Consider the following 20,942-nt stretch of genomic DNA (forward strand, 5'->3'; position numbering starts at 1 on the left):
CCCGCCTCGAGTGAAAGTCGGATATTGCCATCCCATTATAGACCACCCGAATGCCTCGCCTCGAAATTGCCTGCTTCTCCCCCTCCAGCGCCCTCCTCGCCGCCTCAGCCGGCGCCGACAGGATCGAACTCTGCGCAAACCAACACCTAGGAGGAACCACACCTCCACCATTATGGCTCCCTCATATCAAAGCAACCGTCCAAACAATCCCCATCTTCGTCATGATCCGGCCTCGCGGTGGGAATTTCTGCTACTCGAACGTTGAGTTCGAGGAGATGAAAGCTCAAATTCGAGAGTTCGAGACACTCGGCGCTGATGGGTTCGTGTTTGGGATGCTGAAGGAGGACGGGCGTGGTATTGACGTGGAGAGGACGGCTGAGTTGGTTCGGCATGCGAGTCCGAAGCCTTGTACCTTTCATCGAGCGTTTGATGAAGTCGCGGATCTGATGAAGGGCCTTGAAAATGTGGTTTTGACGGGCTGTAGGGCGATTTTGAGCTCCGGTGGTAGGGCGAGTGCCGAGGAAGGCGTTGAGGGTTTGAGAGAACTTGTTGAAAAGGCTGATGGGAGAGTTACGGTTATTGCTGGTGGAGGCGTGAGGTCTGGAAACATCGAGAGCATAAAAAAGGTCGGTGGAGTGCGGTACTTGCATTCGTCTGCGATCGTTGGCGTTGACAGTGATTCGGTCAACGGAGAAGAGGTGAAGAAGATGAAGTCTTTGCTGCAGACATCATAAGCCTTTTGAGGAGTGTTCGGACAACAAACAAGATCGAAGGCATTTTCGTGACTCTGTCTGCGCTCGCAGATACTGTGTTCTCAATGAGCTATATCAATGCATGACCCGCGAACCCAATAAAATACATGCCCGTGCTGTCTTTGCGCCCTCTACTCTGCTACCCAAACAGCAGCCATACCCATACCAGTTCCCACGCACATGGAAGTTACACCGATCTGCTTCTTCGTCCTCCTGAGCTGGTAGAGCAATGTGCTCACCTGTCGAGCACCGGTACAGCCCAGTGGGTGGCCAAAGGCGATCGCACCACCAAGCGGGTTGACCTTGCTCATGTCCAGACCAAGCTCGTTGGCGCACCACAGACATTGCGAAGCGAAAGCCTCGTTGACCTCGAAAACGTCGACATCGTCCTTGGTGATGCCAGCCTTCTCCAAAGCCACTGGGATTGCCTTCCATGGTCCAATTCCCATGAGAAGTGGCGGTACACCGATGACTGATGCCGTGACGTACTTGCCCAAGACTTGTTGTCCGAGGCGCTCAGCGGTGCTGCGCTTCATGAGAAGAACAGCAGCAGCACCGTCGGAGATTTGAGATGCGTTACCAGCGTGGATGGAGCCGGTCTTGGAGAAAGCAGCCTTGATCTTGCCGAGAGACTCAGCAGTGACCTCGCGCACGCCGTCATCCCTCGCAACAGTGATCTCCTTCTCCTCCTCAGTCTTGGGATCTGTCCACTTCACCTTCAGAGGTGCAATCTCCTCGTCGAAAAGTCCCTTCTTTTGCGCCTCGCCGGCCCTTCGATAGCTCTCGGCCGCAAATTGATCCTGATCTTTCCGAGCAATAGCCTTGTCTTTTGCCATCTGCTCGCTCAACTGGCCCATGGGCACTTGGCACTCGGCTGCCTTGGGGTGTGCCTGGAGGTTGTCGCTGAATTCGGTCACAGCGGTTGGGCCGTACTGTGTGCTCATGCTCTCGACTCCGGCACCGATGCCGACCTCGATCATGCCGGCCTTGATTGCATTGGCGACCTCGACGCATGCTTGCAGCCCGGAGCTGCATTGTCGGTTCAGGGAGTGGACAGCAGTGCTGTCTGGGAAGCCTGCGGCCAAAGCAGCTGCGCGGAACTCGGTGGCGCCGCCGCCTGATGGTATCAGCATATTTCCTATTCAACATGAATGCCATTTCCAAGCTTACCTGGTGCAAGTACGTTGCCCACAGCGATATCTTGAACGAGGTTTGGGTCGATGCCAGAGCGCTCGATGAGGGCTTTAAAGGCACCGGTGAGGAGATCAGCGCCGGCGGTGTCCTTGAAGCCTCCGCGACCTCCCTTGGTGATGGCGGTGCGCAGACATGATGTGACTACGATGTCGTCGGGGTGCTTCTCGAGGAGAGATGGTCTGCCGGAGGGTTGCATGTGCGAGCCGACTTGAGCGACACGGTTCTGCGCGGCTTGGTTGGTTCCAGCTTGGTTGGCCATGTTTGCGATTGTTTTCAGATGGATTCGATGTGATGGAAGAGCTGTATGGGATGGGAGAGGTGGAGAATGAGAGGTGTGAGGAAGTTGACTGTACGAATACCCAAACTCACAATCCGTTGTCCTTGTCCTGTGAGAACGATGCCTCGGAGCAACCGAAGTCGATTTCACATGCCTCGGCCGGGATGAATGTGGGGTGTCGTCAGCGACCCTCGCACCTCGACACCTCGAAGAAGCAGTCGTCGATACCTCGTACAGCCATACTGCGGTTTGATGTCACTTGCTGGCGTGTGAGAAGACAACAGCAATAGACATCCATAGTAACAAGCATGAAGGTGATCATCGCGCAGGGAATGCTTCGGCATGTAGAAATTACAAGCAGGGGTCCTTGATGTCTTCTGCACGTCGCGGCTCTTCTAACCAAGTTCATTGTCCCTTCTCTTCTCTGTCCATCATCATATCATATCAACCTCAATCGGCAATCTTCGCGGCTCATTACAACGACGGGAGGGCGATGTCTCAAGGCATCAACCTCCATCTCGCGACCGTGACTGTCACTTCCGCCATCGTCACCGCCGCCACAGCTGCGCTCGTCACGCGGAAAACAAGACATCGGCACGGCTGCGGACGGCCTGCGTTGCTGCGATGCACTTCCTGACCGGTGCTTCGACCGCCTGCCTGGATGTTGGGCCTGCACTTTCGCCTCCGTCCGAAGCCACAGACCTGGGGAAACGACAAGTGGCAGGCTCTGTTCGGTGCTCACAGCAACGGACGTCAAGCCACGCGACCACTTCACGCAGACTATCACTGCATGTCTAACGGCATGTGCATCAATCACCGCGATCTCGCGTGACGAGCGGAGCTGAGCCGTCCAACCCCAGCGATGTCATGATGAGAGCGGCATGCGCAGTCATCGATTCGTCATGCTGTATGCGACTACCCAGAGAGGTACAGCGGCATCTGCGGGGCGGCATGTTCCTCGCGCGGTCTACAATCCTTCGGCTACAGTGTCCTTCCACGGCGATGCACACTATCTGTGTCTGACTCTGCACTCCGTCTAGGAGCTGGGACTGAGAGGTAGTTCACGCCTGCAGGTACGGCGCAGCTGAGCAAGTGGTAATGCATCACTACTATCAGTGCGTACCGCGCACAAAGACATTGCCTGTCTGTGACAAGGCCCGAGAGCCACTGCACACTGACAAAGTCCAACCATATGGGGCTTCGGTAATGCCGTCCTTACTGGGCATGACTTGCGCTGGAAGACGAAAACATTGCTGACGGTATTGTCTAGAGCGCTGGGCTGTGACACCTTTCATAACCTGGCTAATTATGTAGCATTTGTGATGACAATTCTCACAAGGCTGATGCCAATGCGTGCCGCGCAAACTCTAAGCTCCCGCAAGCGATTCCTTCGCGATCCGGAGTACAGGCCACCGCGGTGCATCCTGCAGGATCGCTGACTGCAAATCCTACGGACAATCTCGTCACCTTCGTCCCGAAGCCCTCATCGGCGACCTCGTATTTCTCGGCGGAACCTTGATGCGGAACTTGGTTGCGCCATCCCCTTGCTCGCTTTCGTCAGTCTTGATCAGACGTCTTTCTTTGTCAAGGCATGGCCAACACGAGCTTACTTCTGCGCAGGCATCTATGAAAAGAGTTGCAGTCTCGCGCAGCATTCCGATCCGGTACAAAGGTACAGTCCAACACAGCAAGTTGTACACAAATGTGGCACCGGGGCTTCTGCAACGCTCTTGAATTAGGTTTTGCGAGACGAGAGAGGCGTCTTTAAGCTTTGCCTGTCGCGCGCTCACCACGTGGCCTAGAAGCCCCCAACCCACAGCTGAGCAGCTGCTTGAGTCTTCTTCCATGCCGCAATGATTGGCCCGTAGCGCGAGCGCAGCGTCCGCCCGAAGCGGCATGGAGCGAATGGTATGTATTAAAGGGCTCGCCGCCGCCTCCAGCCTACGCGCGAAGCTCCCCTGATGCTTGCACGGACTTCACCGAACAGCACGAGCATCTTCCGAATCAGTCCTGCTTCGCCCTCGTCATTCTAGAAGATGCCAACCGCCACGAGAGATCACTACACCTCGGGAGTCAGATTGTCAAAACTACAAACATCATACTTGGACCCATTTACGACTCCTTCTCCGACCGCGTCGACGAGAAAGGCATATCCTGTCATGCCATCAAGTGCGTCCAGAGAGCTGCCTATGCCAACGATTAACCAAATTACAAGTCTCGGTCAGGCTCAAGCAACACTACTGCACTGCTCATCTAAGCTATCTAGAGCATGGAAGAATCCAGCGAGGAATACGCCGCCTAGTTCCCCAATTCATTCGGACGAACGCAAAGAATGTCGACGCTGGCTGGAGCGATGGGAACAAGCCTTCACTGCCTTTCTCGGCGTTCACATGAAAGGGATGAACGAAGCGGATATTGCTCGATGCAGAGTCCTGAAGGCCAACCACCTGTCTTGTCAGGTTTTGGCATCGGACAACATTGTCGAGCCTACATCGCTCGATGCCTTCGAAGCCGACTTTCAAGCAATCGTCGAGCTTTCGAAAGCAGTACTCCAACCTTCTGGCAATCCTACAGGTGTCCAGTCTTCGAGCAGCTCTGCCTCCTCATCAGGCCTTCTTGACGTGCGCTGCCCACTGTCCGTGGTTGCTGCTCGTTGCAACCGCCCGCACATCCGCGCTCAAGCGATCGAGCTGCTCGGCCGCACACCAAGTCCTCGACGATGAGCACGTCCAGGTTGCCGCCGGCTACTGCGGGCGAGCTTCTCACCAAACATGATCACGAATCATTAATGCTTCCGAGCGTTGTATAATTCGGATTGACACCGCACTTCTACCAGAAGGGGAATGGAGTCCTCTCCGGCCGTGCCATCGAGCGACGCCTCAGGCTTTTCGCTCTGAGCTGTTCCGATATCACCCATCTCAGCGAGGAAGTACGAATCCTTCCTGCGCCTCTCGATCATTAGCGCAAGCCGGGCGGGGGACCCACGCACAACTACCTAAAAGAGTAAGCGTCGTTGGAAAACCTAAACCGGTACCTTTCGGCTCGGCACACCTGCGAGATCACAGCTCTCTCTACCCGGAGGGCCCCGCGGTCTCTTTCACTCGGCGACGCATCCTTTAAAGGACCGCATACCAAGCACAGATCCCACTTATGCCGCTGGAACCATGCGGTCTCCCACCTTGGCAGCTGTTCGACCGAATATCAGCGCTTGAGGATGTCACTCCTTCGTTGGGGGCCTGCCGAAGTCAGGATCCGCCCGTGCCGATCTCGGATACCTCGTAAATTAGCCGAAGAGTTCATCAGCTGGATGATGTACATCGCACTTCATCCCTCGGCCGACGGAGAAATCTGCAGCCGAACGTGATAGATCGCTCGGCGGCATAGCAGTGCAACATCACTTCTCATTCCACCTTCCAAGTAAGGCGACCAATGGTCGATCAAGTCGATCAATGCAACCCGGCACTCCTACGACGTCCTACTGTGGGGAACATTGGCAATTGTGCATGAGATGTACAACAAGGATTCCGTTGAGATTCCAGGAAATTCATCATGATCACTCGTCGTTACTCACGAAGTGAGCATCGGCCTCGCTTCATGACTCGAATGACACTTCCGGTGATGGAAGTTCTCACTAATAAGCGAACGTCCTTACGACCATCGCACGGAATCACCTTTCGATCTATGCATGGCTGGCCTGACTGTAGCAAAGCTCTGTCCGCGACGAAGATGTCTATAGCAGAGCAATAATAGAATCGAGTCACTACAATTACTACCATTCGCTCAATGACCATTGACACTGTCGCGTGGCAAAGTGCTCATATTCGTAAAACGACAAAGCAAGTCGCATGACGCCACCCCAAACAAGACAATGCCCTCCATCACCACCGATGACTGAGACCGCATGGGGCCTGAACGCCGAGAGCATCCTGTCCGCTTCTCCCCAGCCGACCTTGCAGTAGGACGCTAGGACCTATCGCGCATGCTGCGGAAATGTGGCACCATTATCGCTTAAAGTGGTTCTGCATACGAAGGAAGATACGAAATCGGGCGCAAAATCCTTCGATCGAAGACAAGGACAGCTTTGCTATAGTCCGAAAAGACGGTGCAAAGTCATTCGCCAATTGTTCGCAGTGTGGTATGAACAAGAACTTCTGAAACTCGACTTCATATTCTCGTGAGAAACGCTAATGCAATCACAATCGTTAATCTGTACCGATGCATCCCATCAGACCACTTTCTTCACCTCTACTCCATCATCCTCTTCGCTCTCCCCTGCACTGTCTCCTTCAAGGTGGAATCCGGCACCGTCTTTACTCTTCCTCCTCCGTCCACGCTCTCTCATCGCCTCGTGCAAATTCTTGCTGACCTCCTCCAAGTTCGCTTTTGCGCCACCATTCGAGTTGTCAATGGACGTGAGTTTGAGATTGGGTCGCTGCTTGTAGTCGTTGCTACTCGCGCGGCTTCGACTGCGACTGCGATTGGGAGTCCCAGGTCGGGTGGCGAAGAGACCAATGCGGCCGATGTTGTGGAAACTTTCGTTGCGAGGGAGGGAAGCGGTAAGGGCTGCGGCGCTGTTGTTGCCGGCGGCGAGAGGGGAGATAGGGCTGCTGGGTGTGAATTTGAAGCCGTCGCTTTCGCTGCCTTCACGGCGATGGGACGGTGTACCAGGTCGGGAGCGGTCGGGTGAGTGGAGAGGATGTTCGGGATCGGTGAGGATGCGTTGGTGGTCGAAGTCAGGAAACAACTCTGGTCCGAGCACGTTGATTATGTCGTTGATCTTTTGAGTGAGTTCCTCGCGTTTGGCGCGTAGGCGGACGAGGGTATTGCTTGAGGTGGGGTTGATGGAGAGGACGAGCGGTCGGAGGGACTTCGCAATGTCCATGCCGATCTCACCAAACCGGAGAGCGGCGAAGCAGACGGATGGAAAGAAGATCACGCCGAAGATGACGACCGACCAGAGAGGGACAAAGTCTGGCACGAGACCTCGTATTCTGTTGCTCCATGTCCAGTAGACAATGACGATGGTATAGAAGATGTCCAGAGCGGGAGCCAGAGCCAGAGAGACCAGAATCTTCCATGTCGCCATGACGTCTCGAGCCTTGACTTTGACTGTGGATGCAGCCAATGCTTCTTTTGCTTTTCTGATTGAGATAAGCTTGCCAAGGATGAAGACAGGTGCAAACAGTACAACACCCGGAAGTGACGCCGCGGTCAAGATCAATAGCTTTGCCAGTCGGTAGAATAAGATGAAGATGACTTTGTACCAGGAGAACTTGGCGTAAGAAACCTGGTGATCTCTAATGTTCAACCTGAACAAGGCCCTATTGTAGTCAAGAACTTCCTTGCGGAGTTGAACAACTCTTGGTTCGTCCTTGTACGTTTGATAGCCTTTGATCAGTCTCCGATTAAGCTCGACGATGAATGGTAAGGGCAGCTTCTTTCCTTTGGGATTGTATAGTCTTCTGACAGCTTGGATCAACATCAGAGTGTCATAATCCGGAGCTTGCACAGTGACGGTGGACAGAGCATCGTAGACGTTCGACAGGACTTTGCCCACCGCGTCTCTTTTGCTGCCATTTTTGTATTGTTCGACCAAATCTGGCTCGATTTCGATGGGTGCGCCGAACTCAATCACAGCTCGTGAGCGGAACTTGTGAGCATGGAAATAGTTCATTCCGACGGGAACGATTGTGACACCGCAGTCAGGGTCCTCGGCGAGCGCTCCAAGTGCCATGATGGCCAGTCCAGCCTTCAAAGGTAACAATTCCGTCCGGTCATGGCTTCCGCCTTCAGGAAATATTCCTATACATCCTCCACTGTGTAGCCTTTCAAAGACAGAGTCGTATACATCTGCCTGGTCGACGTGGGGTGCGACACTGAATTTGATGCCCTCAAAGTCCTTGAATTCCGTGTCCTTGTCCGATACTTTCCCAGTCAGTTGCTTGAGCGCCGTATCTCCTTTGAATGGCTTCTTCAGTCTGAGCTCATCTGCGGACTCGATCGAAGCGATCTCCGCATTCGCAGCAACGTTGTTCACACTGGGCAAGACCAGTAATCCTCCGGGCATGTACTCTCCACTCTGGAAGTCCACACCTGAACCCTTGATCAATGTTGGATCCTCCTCAGGTTTTGGTAGCCAGATCTTGCCCTTGGCCGGTTTCTTCAAATCCAACGCTCTTCCCACGGGCACGGATCCCACCAACGAAGCTCCCCACCCGATGAACTTCCTTCGCATGCTCTTTTCCGCTATCAAGAACGCGATCCGTCGATGCGCATCTTGACGCACCACGCGCATCAATATGAGAGGATCGATAAATTGATTGGCGTGCGGCGCCGCCACGAAGATCACGGGTCCTTTTTTGGGAATTCTCCATGAACTGCGAGGGTGGATCTCTCGGAAGAAGAGATCGACAACGACGGTGAAGACCCAGAGGAAAATGTCGTATACGAGAGCGTTGGCCGCATTCTTGCTCTTGACTTTCTTGCCTGGCATGGTTGCGGCGTTGAGTTTAGCTGGGCTTCCAGGTGACGGGGAGTCGGTTTCAGGTGTTTCGAGCGAGCATTTGGGGTGGTGGCGGCGGTGAAAGTGAGAGCGAGCGTGGATCGCACTTGTGTGTCGAAGGTTCTGCGGTTAGTACTAGGATATCGAGCGTAGGAGCACGAAGGTCGAAGATGTTGTTGAGAGCTGGGATAAATTTCGGGGATTTACTTGGAAGCTCTCCCCGCAGCGCCCTGCAAGACGTCAGAGTCTAAATTCACTTGGTCTTTCTTCTCCCGAACACCTCATCATCCACCCTCATCGTCGACTTGGCCAAAACGTCGCGACAAAGAAGACCAGTCGACAAGACCAGTCGACTGTTCGACTCAAGTCGCCACGGACTTGTCCAATCTCTTTCGCTAGAGGCGGAGTCATGGTATTGGCAGCCACGTGCGCCAGATGATGATCGCCAGGATCATGCTGCAAGACCGCCAATCGCACGTGCGGCTGAACAGCACCTCAGATAGGAGATAACATCCACGCAGTGCCACCTCGCCGACCAAACGGATGACCACCAATTCCCAGGAATGTCATCGGAAACACTCCAGCGGATACCGGACTGGGTCAAGATACCCGAATGGATCAAGAGGCCAGAATGGATCAAGAGGCCCGAATGGATCAAGAGGCCTGCCTCGCGGACGACAGAGTCTTCTCAACGTCCAGCCTTGCGAGAAACTGCTTGGCTCGATGGCCTTCGCGGAGTGGCAGCTTTCCTTGTGGTGATGAATCACTACCATCTGGAGTGGCTGTCCGTGTTCTCTGATGCTCCGTTCGGCGCGAGGGTGTTGAAAGACTACAATCCCGATTACGTCTATTACTACGAGGAAGGAACGAGGTTCTGGGGCTTCTGGAGACTGCCAATCCTCCGCTTATTCACATCCTCCGGCAACGCGCAGGTCTCCATATTCTTCATTTTGTCGGGCTTCGTCCTGTCTTGGCGGCCAATCGAACTGGCACGGACGAATCGCCTGGAAGAGCTGTCTCGCTCGCTCAGTTCATCCATTGTGCGACGATGGTTTCGACTGTATCTTCCCTGCTTCGTCATGATTTGCATCTACGTGCTCGAGGCGTGGATCATGAAGCCACCTGGAGGGCCGACTTCGGAGGAGTTACTCGCGGTCTTTACACACATCCTGCCCTGGGCCTCTCCATTCAAGACGGATTACATCATACCGTTGTTCTCCAATCCACCCATCAACTATCCCATGTGGACTATACCCTTCGAATTTAGCGGCTCCATGTTTGTGTTTGCGTTCATCCTGGCCTTGAGCACAGTTCAAGACTACCGACGAAGGATGTGCATCATCATATTCGTGTCCACGTACGCCTTCTTGGATACATTCTGGAACTATTGGCTTTTTGGAGTCGGCCTTGCTCTTGCAGACTACGTACGCCAGGCAGACGGCTGTGCGAATCTGTCAAAGCGCATAACTACTCTGCAGACTCGCGTGTGGGTGGCTGTGTTGGTGACTGGACTTGTGTTGATGAGTTACAAAAGCTCTTCGGAGGACTTCACAAGGCCCGGGTATAGCTGGACACAGTATGTCCCTCTGCCCAGTGGATATCGCGCCAACGGGAGTGAAGGTCGCCTCTGGCAAGGATGGGGTGCCATCTGCGTCGTCACTAGCTGTTGCCACCTGGCTCCGGCACGAAGGGTGTTGGAGCTCCGCGTTATCCAATACATGGGGAAGATCAGCTTCATGTTGTATCTTTCTCATCTGCTTGTGAACAGTCTTGTATCTTTGCCATTGAAAAATCGCCTCTACAACGGGATGTGCTCGAGATTCACAGACGGGCCGTTCGAAGATGTCTATCAGACTTCGGCGATCTTGAATGTGCTCATTTATCTCATCCTCCTTCTGGTCAGCGTCCTCATCGCGGTCTGCCAGGCGCATGTTCTGGAGTTGGTTGTCGACAGGCCCTGCACGAACTTCGGGAAATGGATCAATGGAAAGGCCGTTCACGGGTTCCGTACAGAGAAGCAAGAGTCGGCATCTCACGACGACGCAGCTTTGTTACCCCAACAGGAGGCGGAACAGGAGGAGCCGAGAGGAAGTGACTGCGTGTATCAAGACCGCTGGAATTCGATGGACGGTGATCACGAGATCGAGCAGCTGCGGAAGACTGAGGCAGCTGAGGAGGTTGGAGCTGATACTTATGACGAACTTGGAAAGAAAGACGATGATGACCTGAGTGATGTCGATGAAGGGGAAAGACTGATTGGAGAGGAGGATGACAATGCAGACCAGAGCGACTCACGAGCTCGATGAACACTTCCGTGGCAGTTCGATATGCCCCAGGCTTGTACATACACTGTATGATCATCAGGCGTCAGATGGGAGCCTGGACTTGATACACCATTGCGCACTTCTCCCGGCCCACTTTCGTCGCAAGGCTTACAACCAGACCTCCTCTCCGCGCGATGACGGATTCCGTGGCAACAAAGAAGTCTCGTCGTCTCCCGCACAAATCATCCGAGGCTCTGATTGCCACCTCCAAATGCATCTGCCCCAGGTCGGGTTGCAGTGACAGTTCGACGGAATGATGGCGCATTCGCATAAGAGTCTTTGGCCGAATGTCTCGTTGATTGGATCGGCATCAATACCACAGCGGTTTGTTCGTACGGCTTAGATGCACCGTCATTCATTCTTGCTTTGTCCGATGACAATGGACAATGGACCATTCTTCCCATCCGCAGTGCAACAGTACCTCACAAGATTATTCGGTTCTGCTGCATCGTCAGACCTCAAAGCGGTCTTTGTTTTCAGCACATCAGCTCGAAACAAGGCCTTTCTCTCGCTCCTCAATTTGGACCATGCACGCAGTGCGGGTCCTTGTCTTGGGCACATTGACTCGAGTCAAAAGTCGACTATGCACTCTCTATTAATCAGACTCTCTCGCCGGCCCAAATCCAAAAGATCATCAGCTTTCCCATCAGCCAGAACACTTGAGAAGACTACTAACAGTAGCATTCTCACGCACTCCGTTCGACTCCTGCAACACAGCTGGTCAAACAACCCACCCCGATCAAACCACCGATCAAACCACACCTTAGGCCGGTCCTGAAATCTCCTCCGACCAACACTCCAGCGATCTCCAAGATGTCAGGCTACGGCTACCCTTCCGGATACCCTTCCGGGTACGTCCCGGGCTACGGTTATTCCAACCTCTACGACTCCACTCCATCCCGCTCAGGCATGTCCGGCTCGCTCCTCAACGAAGGTATGTATCCACACACCGCTGGCTACCCCTCTGAGTCCGCTCGCCGTCCCTCTACTGCCTATGGCCCCACCCGCGACCGCTCGCCTTCAATGGCCTACGGAACTCTTCCTGATCGTCGTCCGTCGTACTTCGACAGGGCGCAGCCGAACAGAGATCCGTATGGGTACACTCCGCAGCCTGCCGCTCGACTCCCCTCCATCTACTCCGAACGCTCTTCTGGAGCTCGCTACACCGATTGCCAGTCTGACGGGAGCTCGGTCCCCTACGGTGGCAGTTACGGAGGAAGCAGCTATCCAAGCACCCGTCCGACTACCGCCACTGGGTACTCTGGCTACAGCGGAACAGCGGATCCGGCTTAGGCTACGGGACGACCCCCTCCTCGTCCGCGTCTTCCTCCCGCTGGGGATCTAGTCGTGCCTCGACCTCTGGCAACACCAACTACTCGGATCTCGGATCGGACCTCTACTCTGAGAGGTCTTCGGCCGGACCTAGCCCGTTGGTCGGCTCTTCTAGGTGGTTGGAGCGTGAAGAGGAGCGTCGCTGCGAGCGTGATCACCCTTCCCGTCGCCACCATTCTTCGAGCTCCCGTCGGTCTTCTAGAAGGTAAGCGGACGAATGACAGAAGAACTGTTAAAATTGATAAGTCGCAAAGATAATAGAGGACCATGGTCAATGGCGAGTAATCAGCGAGTTGAGAAATTTGTGATCAAGGATGAGCAAAGCCAGTATGTACAAACATAGGCGGAAAGCTTTTCATAGATCGAATAGAAATCGAGGAATTCAATCTCACTAACCCCCACAAGACGTTTTGCTCGACCGTTGTACTGATGTTGTTAACTGTCGATGTCTTTATCCCAATGCTTTCAATTTTGCGCGGAAAATGATGGTTCTACTCGGACAGAGAATATCAAACGCTTGCAGCTTCTTCTTCCTCATCCTCAACAACAGCTGAAGTCGGCGGCAACTGGGTTCTTGAGCTGAAATCGGACAGGCTTGCAGATATACTGGATCGTGGGACGACGTGATGGGTCGACTTCCTTTGTGATTGAATTGATGTGTCCGACGCACGATCCTCTCGCCAGTGAGTTGGAGAATCCATGCATTCGAGCAATCCGATTTAGCTGACGGAAATTCCTCGGGAGCTTGTTCCGAATCGAGATGAGCAGCATCGAACTCATCATGGCCAAGGTTTCCGTCCAGGTGGCCGAGGTCAGAGCGTGCAGTGGAGACACCCCGAAAGGCGGAGGGCTACAGCCAAGTATGGCCACGGCCTGTAAAAGTCTCGCTAGCTGGCTCACCAAACATTAGGCTTCGCCGTACTCGTGTTCAGCATACGCGGCGCCATCAGCTCAAACGCCAGCTCCGTCACTTGCGATTCGGCTTCGTTTTGTGGACTCTGTGTCACATGCGGCATTCCGGTCCTTTACGAGGTGACTGTACGTTTTTCCTCCGGTCATTTCTGCGATATTGACGTCTTGCCATAGAACTGTTCACGAGCACGGTCAGCCAGTTCGAATTGAGGTCTAATTGACATTGCCTGCGCAAATTCCTGCACAGGCAAATGTTCGAAGAAAGGGGGTTCCACTCACCAAAAGCCTCAACCACTCCGTCAAACCCTAGTTCGCTTAGTCCTCCTCTCATATTCACCATATCCATCACGCCTGTCATATGCACCGGGCAGCTCTCGCTTAGTCCAGCTTCTCTCGAACCGTATATCGCATCGCTTCTCGCGAGCAATATCACCGCAACCAGCACCTCGTCCTTTACCACTCGGCTCGAATCGTCCAGCGCGGAATTTATACTCCGCATAACATGGCCACGGAGGCGGAGCATACTTCGACGAGCCATCGGCGTTTGTGGTCCAGGTCGATCGAGGAGGATGGTCGCCAGTCCAAGTAGCATGACCGAGACGACGAGTGCCGGGTCTTCGAATATTTGATGCGGAAGGAACTTCTCGGCTGTGCCGGGAACGATGACGGGGTGTTCAGCTTCCCAGACGCGGGCTTGCGAAAGAGAGTCTTGAATGTAGCTGTTCTGTATAGTTCGCAGGATGCGGTGAGTGACTGCCTGTACGCATTGAAGAGGCGGCAGGGCTGTGTGCTTACAATGACGGAGATGGCGTCGATCTCTACATCATTGAGAATGTCGCCGATGTCGTTGGATGGTTCGTTGAGGATGTATAATCTGAAAGCCAGAGAGCCGGTGCGGAGGGCCGCGATTGATGCGTTGGTGAGGTCGGCGGATGTCGTGACAATGGGACGGGTTTGTTCGAGCTTGAAGAGGTCTGTTCCTTTCGCTGCTGCGTCTTGAGGAGTCTTCTCATCCAGTCGTATGATAGCCTGATCTCCTCTCCCCTGTGACCCCGACGTTGCGCTTGCGAATTTCTCCTGCAGCCTCCGGACCCGATGTTGCCGGAGTGTAACGTGGGACCGAACATTGGTCCGGAATTTTGCAGACTTGCCAGTGGATGGCTTATTCACGGGGTCCAGGAAGACAAAGACTGGAGCCGGATCCGCCTCGTCTGGCATGATGTCGGAGGCCCCTGGCTGATAGCAATGAGGCTTGTGGTGGTCGCCATACAGAAATTGATAGGAGGAAGTGAGGTCGGAGAAAAGGACCACGATCTAGACATTGGTTCCTGTTTCCGCGGCCCCGAATTCTGCGTCATTGTTGGCCTAGATTCCAGGTCAAACACGATGCTTGAACTTGCTCGGACATTGCTTCTACGATGCCACGAGCTTGTCTGGCTCGTGCGGACGTCGTACAAGCGATCGCGCTGAATCGCGCGGGATCAGCTGAGTCCGCTCTCAGTGCTTCGGTGCGTGCGGTGTAGAAGAGCGGCAACGATGTCGGAGAAATAATCGAAGCACGACCTTTGATTTCGACTTTCACTAATTTTCTAGCTCATCGGCTGCTGACGTAAGGTAACGATTGCCTCGTTCTGCAACAGGAAAGTCCGGGATGTGCTTAGTCATGCCTTTTTGCGCGTTCAACATCCCGTCGCTTTGCTTCCTCCTTCTTCCTCTCAAACAAACGACCAATCTTTGCCCCGCTCGGTGTTACGCTCAAGCGTCAATCGACTGCGGTCGCGTCGAGATTGGTGAACGCATCACCCTGGACGAGACGAGTTCGCGTGTGTTGACGACAATGCCAAACACCAGGGACAGTACAATCCCGCAGTACGATCTCAAAATCCGCAGGCGCATAACCTGTCCTGTCTGCGTGGATCCTAGACTGATTTCGGACAAGCGAGCCGAAGTTGCGGACTTCGCGAGGTAACGAGCGGACGCAACGAGGGAAGTAAGTACTAAGGAGCCCGAGCTTGCGAGGACAGCGACGGGCGTACGAGAGTTCTACCCGAGCGCGTAAGGCATAGGCTCGTTTAAAAGGTTAGCAAAACTATTTGGGCGCCGCAGGCTCCAATGCGAAGGCTGGAGAAAGTCGAGGTTTTGGTGGTAGAAATTGTACTGTCGGATTGTACTGTCCCTAAGTGTTTGGACGACAATGCGTGACTTACACTTTCCCCTCGAATGTCATTAGCCTTTCATTTGGCTGGCTAAAAGCTGCGAGATCGAAGCTGAGCCCGAGCGTGCAGCTGATATACGCTCAGCCAGCTCCATCGGAGTCGAGACCTGAGGTTCAGCCAGCCACAGTCAACTTTGCGGGCGAGCTAGGAGCATACGCGAGGCCAAGGCTAGGGCAGACTTCGCGTGTACTGTGTGGCGATTATGGAAGAGCACGAAGCCATCAAGCGTGCAGTCGGACGATGGGCTTGTGCAGCATCCAATGGTGGGCTGGCGAGTCAAGGCTGGCAATCGAGTCCAGCGTCGAAGGCCGTGGCTATGAGATATCGAGGTGAACAACAGGACGATGGTGGCTGCCAATGAACCGGAACAAGTGAATGGATCCTGAGGTGATCCTTGGCCTTGATTACTCATCAGGGCACAACCTGGAAGCTTACCTAGCGCGCCGCAAGACCGCTCCGTCTTTCTTTCCACTACACTGCACTACAGTGGCTACACAGTCCACAGCGTTCACATCGTCCTATCATGGGGATCGGATCTCACCAGGTATACGTATGACTGCCGCATCAAGGAGCTGAGAAGGCATCGCAAATACTCGCGTATCTGGCGCCGACTTCGCACGGATATGCGGCTGACCGAGATATGGACTAAAGTTCTTGCAGGCGACCTCAGCTGAGAGAATAGACGCCACCAGAAGTCAAACGGCATCTGAGTTGTAGTGGAAGCGAGATCAAGACGCTCACTACGCTACATGAGCTCGCTCTTGCTGCACAATAGCGAGTGGCAGTTCGAACATGCTTGAGATGCTACTCCGACGGGATCGTTGTGGCTACGTTGCCAGCTGGCAGTCGTGATCCAACGCTTCGAGACTTCACGGGAGGCCTAGAACACGGGCAGTCGACCTCCAGCGTCGAGTTCTGAGGATCTCAGCCAGCCACAAATCCAACCATGCAGGCGGGGTGTGCATCAGGCGTCCCCCGAGGCTCGCGTCTAGGAGGTATATCTCAAGAGGTCTCGCCACGCTGCACAGCGATAAGCAACAGCCAGATCAACTTTCGGCTTCTCTCCGATCAAGATGCTCTCAGCGATGACAGCGCTCTCATGGCTGCTGCTGACGAATATTCTGGCCACCCCTGCAGCAGCGACTTATCAGTCACCAGGATGTTGCTCCAAACTGCCCTACGTTGCCCTCAAGCCACTCTTCAAAGTCCCCGGCGTTCAGTCCTACTGCTCTTCAAAATACCCGCTCGCTGTCGTCACCAGCACCATCACCAACCCAGCCGCTACCAGAACAACTATCGTTCAAACCGTCACCGCAACGACAACAGTCGACACTTCGGTTCAGCAAGGCTCCTGTACAATTTCCTTGCCTAAAGGGCCCATTTGACTAAATCCAGACCATCACCATCACCGCCGAATCGTTGACGTCGAAGTGGCCACAATCACATTAACAGACATCGTCGCTAATGTCACCGTGTCGGACGGCTACTCCAAACGCTCCCCCACCCCAAAACCCCCTTTCGCCGCCGCCGCCCAGCTAGCTCAGTTCACCAATCGCGCCGGATCCGTGATCAAATCCGCATGCGCCTGTATTCAGACGCCCGTCACGGTCTCCACAACGCTCATCACTACGACGCCTACGGTGAGCCAGACGATTACGGAGGCCACCACCACCACTGTGCTCTTGACGGCGACATACGCACCCACTATTCGACCTGTGAAGATGTTTAGGAATCTGAGGTGGTGATGGGATGGCTGAGGTACCAATGAAAGGAGGTGCAAAGAGGGATGATGATCCAGTCGGAAATCCGCATTCACGAAGCTTTTAGAATCTCAGTGAGAGTCACGAATTCACCGCATTGAAATATATGCCATGATTCACAGTCCACGTGCCAGACTCCTTTTTCCGTCTCTCTAGCAAAATTGCGCCCTCCATGCCACCAGTATCAGGTGACCACATCGCGGTGCACCACCGCCTCACTGCCAGTATAGCTCCGTTGCATCTACGGTATACCTCTGAACCGAATTCGATACCTACGACTTCTTTCGCCTCGTCTTTGCCCAGCATGCCGCAAAACAGTGCATTGATCACAGGACTGTGTGTTTGTGCTTGTGCACGCGTGTGGTATTGTTGTGTTCAGATGCTTCTGATTGATAGAGCTTTGGAGGTGCACCGCAAATACTGGAGATAGATGCGTTTTGAGAGTTAGGAGGAAAGTGTTTGGTGCTGCCTATCGAATGTCATTTCCAGCTTCTTTCGAGGTTTGGCGATGTGGAGAGGGGAAGTGGGAAGAAGGGGGCTTGGCTGATGGAGACAATGCACAGTCATCCTTCTCATCGCCATCTATCTCCACCCACGGGCTCCTGCAGCCTGTCATGTCGCAACGCCCACATTCCGGTGCATCCGGGTCAGTTTTGATTGATACGGGGCGTGCAATGTGTCGGAGAGCGGCGACTTGTGAACAGAAGCACGACCTTCGATCTACCTTGGCTTAGTCATGCCTTCTTGCGCTTTTCAACATCGCCATCTATTGCTTCCTCCTTCTTCCTCCTGAACAGACGACCGATTCCCCGCCTACTCGATCATACGCTCGATGACATCAAACGTGTGCCCAACGACGCAAAAGTCAATCTTGGAATCTTTCGGCGCTGCGCGGCGCACGTGTGTCGAATTGTTGCCCGCTTTTCGCGAGCCCGTACGGCGGGTGAGGTTAGCATGGAGCTACCCCGGGCAGTCATCAGGGCGTATACATTGCACTCGAATCGACCGTTGCCCATTGGTGCGATTTACCTCGCGTTGAATAGCGCGACACAGGGGATGCTTACACCGATGTGCAACCCGCTGCAAGAAGTATAGCAGAGATCGTTCGGCGAACAAAGATGACAGATTGAACCGCAGGAGCATGACCACTCGCAAAAGTTTGGCTATCGATCCGCATAACGTGCAGAGATGAGGCATAGCTACTGCGAGAGCTCTACAACTCCGGGCTGCACCGCAATCTACATACGCCAGGACGAGCGCCAGGACCAGGCACGGATGAGCGAAGCGTCTCGTGCTTACGAAAACTTCACTCGTGGTTGGAGACGGCATAGATGACCTCTCCACAGTAAGGCATCGATAAGGTCTCGATGCTGCATTGGCTCGGGAGTTCAGCGGTTGTGCAGCCGCTGCAGCGCCGTCTCCAGAACCCGACCTCGTTCCTCCCAGGAAAACCTGGCGCAAAAACATCAGGGAAGCTAACGAAGGTACAGCGGGTAGGCACATCGGAGTGGACACCCCCTTGTCGCCTTCAAGGGGGTATTCCGGGCACTGGATTGGCCTAAGTCTAATCGACGACCGTAATTACCCTGGACTTGGCCCCTGGAGGCCACATGGGGGTGTCCACTCCGATGTGCCAACACGCTGTATGGAATTCGAAGACGACGAGGATTCGGCATAAGCTGTCTCGACAGTGCTACTACTCACGATGAGCATCAAGTCTGATCTCGCGCAATCTTGCCTGTCCACCACGTTCTTCGTCCTGCTCACAGATCTAGACATCATATCCACCCTACCCACGAAGGAGGACAAGAACGCGCCCATTCACTCTGTACCAGGCCAATTCCGGTCAGCATGCATCGCCTCCACATCTTGCCAGCGTCGGCATTATCATGAGGCTTAAGGCGTCCTCTGTGCCGGAAGAACGCATCGTCCTAGCGCTAGAGAACCTTCCCTCTCCATCGCGAATTTGAACCCAAAGCAGATAATAGCTCCCTTCGTTATCTCCACGGCTGATCTCTGACCCGTATCCGATACCTACGACTTCTTTCACATAACCTTTGCCCAATACGCCGCAAAACAGTGCATCGACCACAGAACTGTGTCCTCGTGCTCGTACTCTTTGCTCTTTCAACGCCCACTGCAGTTCTTCCAGCTCCCTCTCGCAAGAATGCGATTCCCCACGCAATCTCTGCTCTTGCTCGCTCTCGGCACCATCGCAGCCAGCAGGACCCCCTGTTACGGAGATGGAAGTACGTCCGCTCTCCCACACACTCTTTCTCTCCCCCAAATGAAAGACCGTCTTGACCTGACTAAATTTCCGCCCCAGCCATCTGCGGCGCAAATAAAGCCCACATCGGATGCTGCAACCGACTGACCTGCGTTCTCGAAGGGTCTGCCAGCAAATGTCGCCGTAGGTTCTTCGTGAGACGACGCGAAAAGCCAGAATCACTCATGGTGGAACGACTCTTTAGATCGATGCGAAGATGGAGGTGGGTTTTGTCCAGCCGATCAACCCATGTGCCACGAAGAATTCGGCGTGCGCAAATGTTGGTCTTGCCTTCCGAATGGGTGTAAGTGTTCCTGAAATTTTTCCTTTTGGAGTTTACCATCTTGAAAACAACCTGGAATCTGCTTTGCTGATCCACCATCCCTAGATACGTGCGCCGAAAACAACGACTGCTGTAGTACATATTGTAGTGTTGGTGGGAGTAAATGCTTCTGATATCTCAGTGGTGTACCGCTGCGAAGGAGATGGATGCATTTGAGATCAGGGAGGCATATCGAATGGCATGTTCAACTTCTTCCGAGAATTGGCGAGGTCGATCGAGGGGATGGGAAGAAGAGGCCTCATATATCGATACAATATACGCGCAGCCGTTGGAATTCTTCAGCCATAAAATACATTGTGCAATGAGACACACAATATGCACCGAGGCGAATATCATCCTTCTCCTCGCCATCTATCTCCAACGAAGGGCTCCTGCAGCCTCTCACATCGCAATGCCCACTTTCCGGTGCTCAATTCCCATGGCTCATCACCCAACCTCTGAAACCCTCCTTTCGCAACCTCCCACCCCTCAAGCCCTCGTCCCCTTTCCCTGCTGCTGATAAATCCCACTCAAACCCCCACCATGACTTTTGCTCGCCCGAACCGCGGGCGCTCTTCCCGCAAGCACATGCCAAGGATCCAGTCCCGGCGCTAATCCGCCATCGTCCGCAGCCGACAGTCCCCTTCTTCGTCCTTCCGTCTTCTTCACGCCCACTTCTACCGTTCGCAGTATGCCACCGCCGTCCGGTTTGCCACCCTGCTCTCCCGGGCGTCGAGTCAGTCTCCGGCCGCGCGACTTTGACCGGCGAGGATCGGTCGTGTCCGTCCAGTCGTTCGTGCCGTGGGAGCTATACGCGGGAACTTCGGATGGGAATTGCTCGCACGTATCGTAGGAGGAGAGGGTAGATTGGGAGGCGTTAGACATGTTGCCGCTGGTGGTAACGGAGGAAAGAGGGATGACCGGGCCAGTGTCCCAGGGAAGCCGGCGGACGGTGGCGGAGATGACTTCGGGGGCTTGGGTGGAGCGCGAGGATTTGCGGGAGTGCAGGGAGGCGGCAGGAAGGGAGGGTTCGATGGGGTGCGATTTTAGAGGATTTGGCATGGGGACCTTGCTGAAGCGTGTCA

The 20,942-nt window shown here is 54.2% G+C and overlaps 9 protein-coding genes across 9 annotated transcripts; 6 read left to right on the forward strand and 3 right to left on the reverse strand.

The window, feature by feature from the left end:
- Positions 1 to 59: 59 nt before the first annotated feature.
- Positions 60 to 659, forward strand: MYCGRDRAFT_27490 (uncharacterized protein; the record flags this gene model as incomplete). The annotated part of the gene is made up of 1 exon (XM_003853778.1): positions 60 to 659. A coding segment is annotated over one exon (600 nt), but the record flags the coding sequence as incomplete, so codon positions are not given.
- A 224-nt stretch (positions 660 to 883) lies between these two features.
- TH1 (beta ketoadipyl CoA thiolase, TH1) lies at positions 884 to 2,142 on the reverse strand (the record flags this gene model as incomplete). Its single annotated transcript, XM_003854389.1, has 2 exons — positions 884 to 1,869; positions 1,923 to 2,142. 2 exons carry the CDS (start codon positions 2,140 to 2,142, stop codon positions 884 to 886), a joined length of 1,206 nt encoding a protein of 401 aa, XP_003854437.1.
- Positions 2,143 to 4,522: 2,380 nt separating this feature from the next.
- On the forward strand, positions 4,523 to 5,174 carry MYCGRDRAFT_103708 (uncharacterized protein; the record flags this gene model as incomplete). The annotated part of the gene is made up of 1 exon (XM_003853779.1): positions 4,523 to 5,174. The coding sequence occupies one exon, from the start codon at positions 4,614 to 4,616 to the stop codon at positions 4,944 to 4,946; it is 333 nt and encodes a 110-aa protein (XP_003853827.1).
- Positions 5,175 to 6,437: 1,263 nt separating this feature from the next.
- MYCGRDRAFT_56708 (uncharacterized protein) lies at positions 6,438 to 8,880 on the reverse strand (the record flags this gene model as incomplete). The annotated part of the gene is made up of 1 exon (XM_003854388.1): positions 6,438 to 8,880. One exon carries the CDS (start codon positions 8,714 to 8,716, stop codon positions 6,449 to 6,451), a length of 2,268 nt encoding a protein of 755 aa, XP_003854436.1.
- A 174-nt stretch (positions 8,881 to 9,054) lies between these two features.
- On the forward strand, positions 9,055 to 11,249 carry MYCGRDRAFT_108605 (uncharacterized protein; the record flags this gene model as incomplete). The annotated part of the gene is made up of 1 exon (XM_003853780.1): positions 9,055 to 11,249. One exon carries the CDS (start codon positions 9,289 to 9,291, stop codon positions 11,029 to 11,031), a length of 1,743 nt encoding a protein of 580 aa, XP_003853828.1.
- Positions 11,250 to 11,862: 613 nt separating this feature from the next.
- Positions 11,863 to 12,342, forward strand: MYCGRDRAFT_91694 (uncharacterized protein; the record flags this gene model as incomplete). Its single annotated transcript, XM_003853781.1, has 1 exon — positions 11,863 to 12,342. One exon carries the CDS (start codon positions 11,863 to 11,865, stop codon positions 12,340 to 12,342), a length of 480 nt encoding a protein of 159 aa, XP_003853829.1.
- A 579-nt stretch (positions 12,343 to 12,921) lies between these two features.
- On the reverse strand, positions 12,922 to 14,782 carry MYCGRDRAFT_108606 (uncharacterized protein; the record flags this gene model as incomplete). Its single annotated transcript, XM_003854387.1, has 4 exons — positions 12,922 to 13,231; positions 13,424 to 13,469; positions 13,573 to 14,017; positions 14,089 to 14,782. The coding sequence occupies 4 exons, from the start codon at positions 14,509 to 14,511 to the stop codon at positions 12,922 to 12,924; spliced, it is 1,224 nt and encodes a 407-aa protein (XP_003854435.1).
- Positions 14,783 to 16,525: 1,743 nt separating this feature from the next.
- On the forward strand, positions 16,526 to 17,022 carry MYCGRDRAFT_103713 (uncharacterized protein; the record flags this gene model as incomplete). Its single annotated transcript, XM_003853782.1, has 1 exon — positions 16,526 to 17,022. The coding sequence occupies one exon, from the start codon at positions 16,583 to 16,585 to the stop codon at positions 16,892 to 16,894; it is 312 nt and encodes a 103-aa protein (XP_003853830.1).
- A 3,078-nt stretch (positions 17,023 to 20,100) lies between these two features.
- Positions 20,101 to 20,675, forward strand: MYCGRDRAFT_103716 (uncharacterized protein; the record flags this gene model as incomplete). The annotated part of the gene is made up of 1 exon (XM_003853783.1): positions 20,101 to 20,675. One exon carries the CDS (start codon positions 20,180 to 20,182, stop codon positions 20,375 to 20,377), a length of 198 nt encoding a protein of 65 aa, XP_003853831.1.
- Between the last annotated feature and the right edge of the window lie 267 nt (positions 20,676 to 20,942).

Source organism: Zymoseptoria tritici, chromosome 3 (assembly GCF_000219625.1).
Source record: "Zymoseptoria tritici IPO323 chromosome 3, whole genome shotgun sequence".
Classification (NCBI taxonomy): Eukaryota; Fungi; Ascomycota; class Dothideomycetes; order Mycosphaerellales; family Mycosphaerellaceae; genus Zymoseptoria; species Zymoseptoria tritici.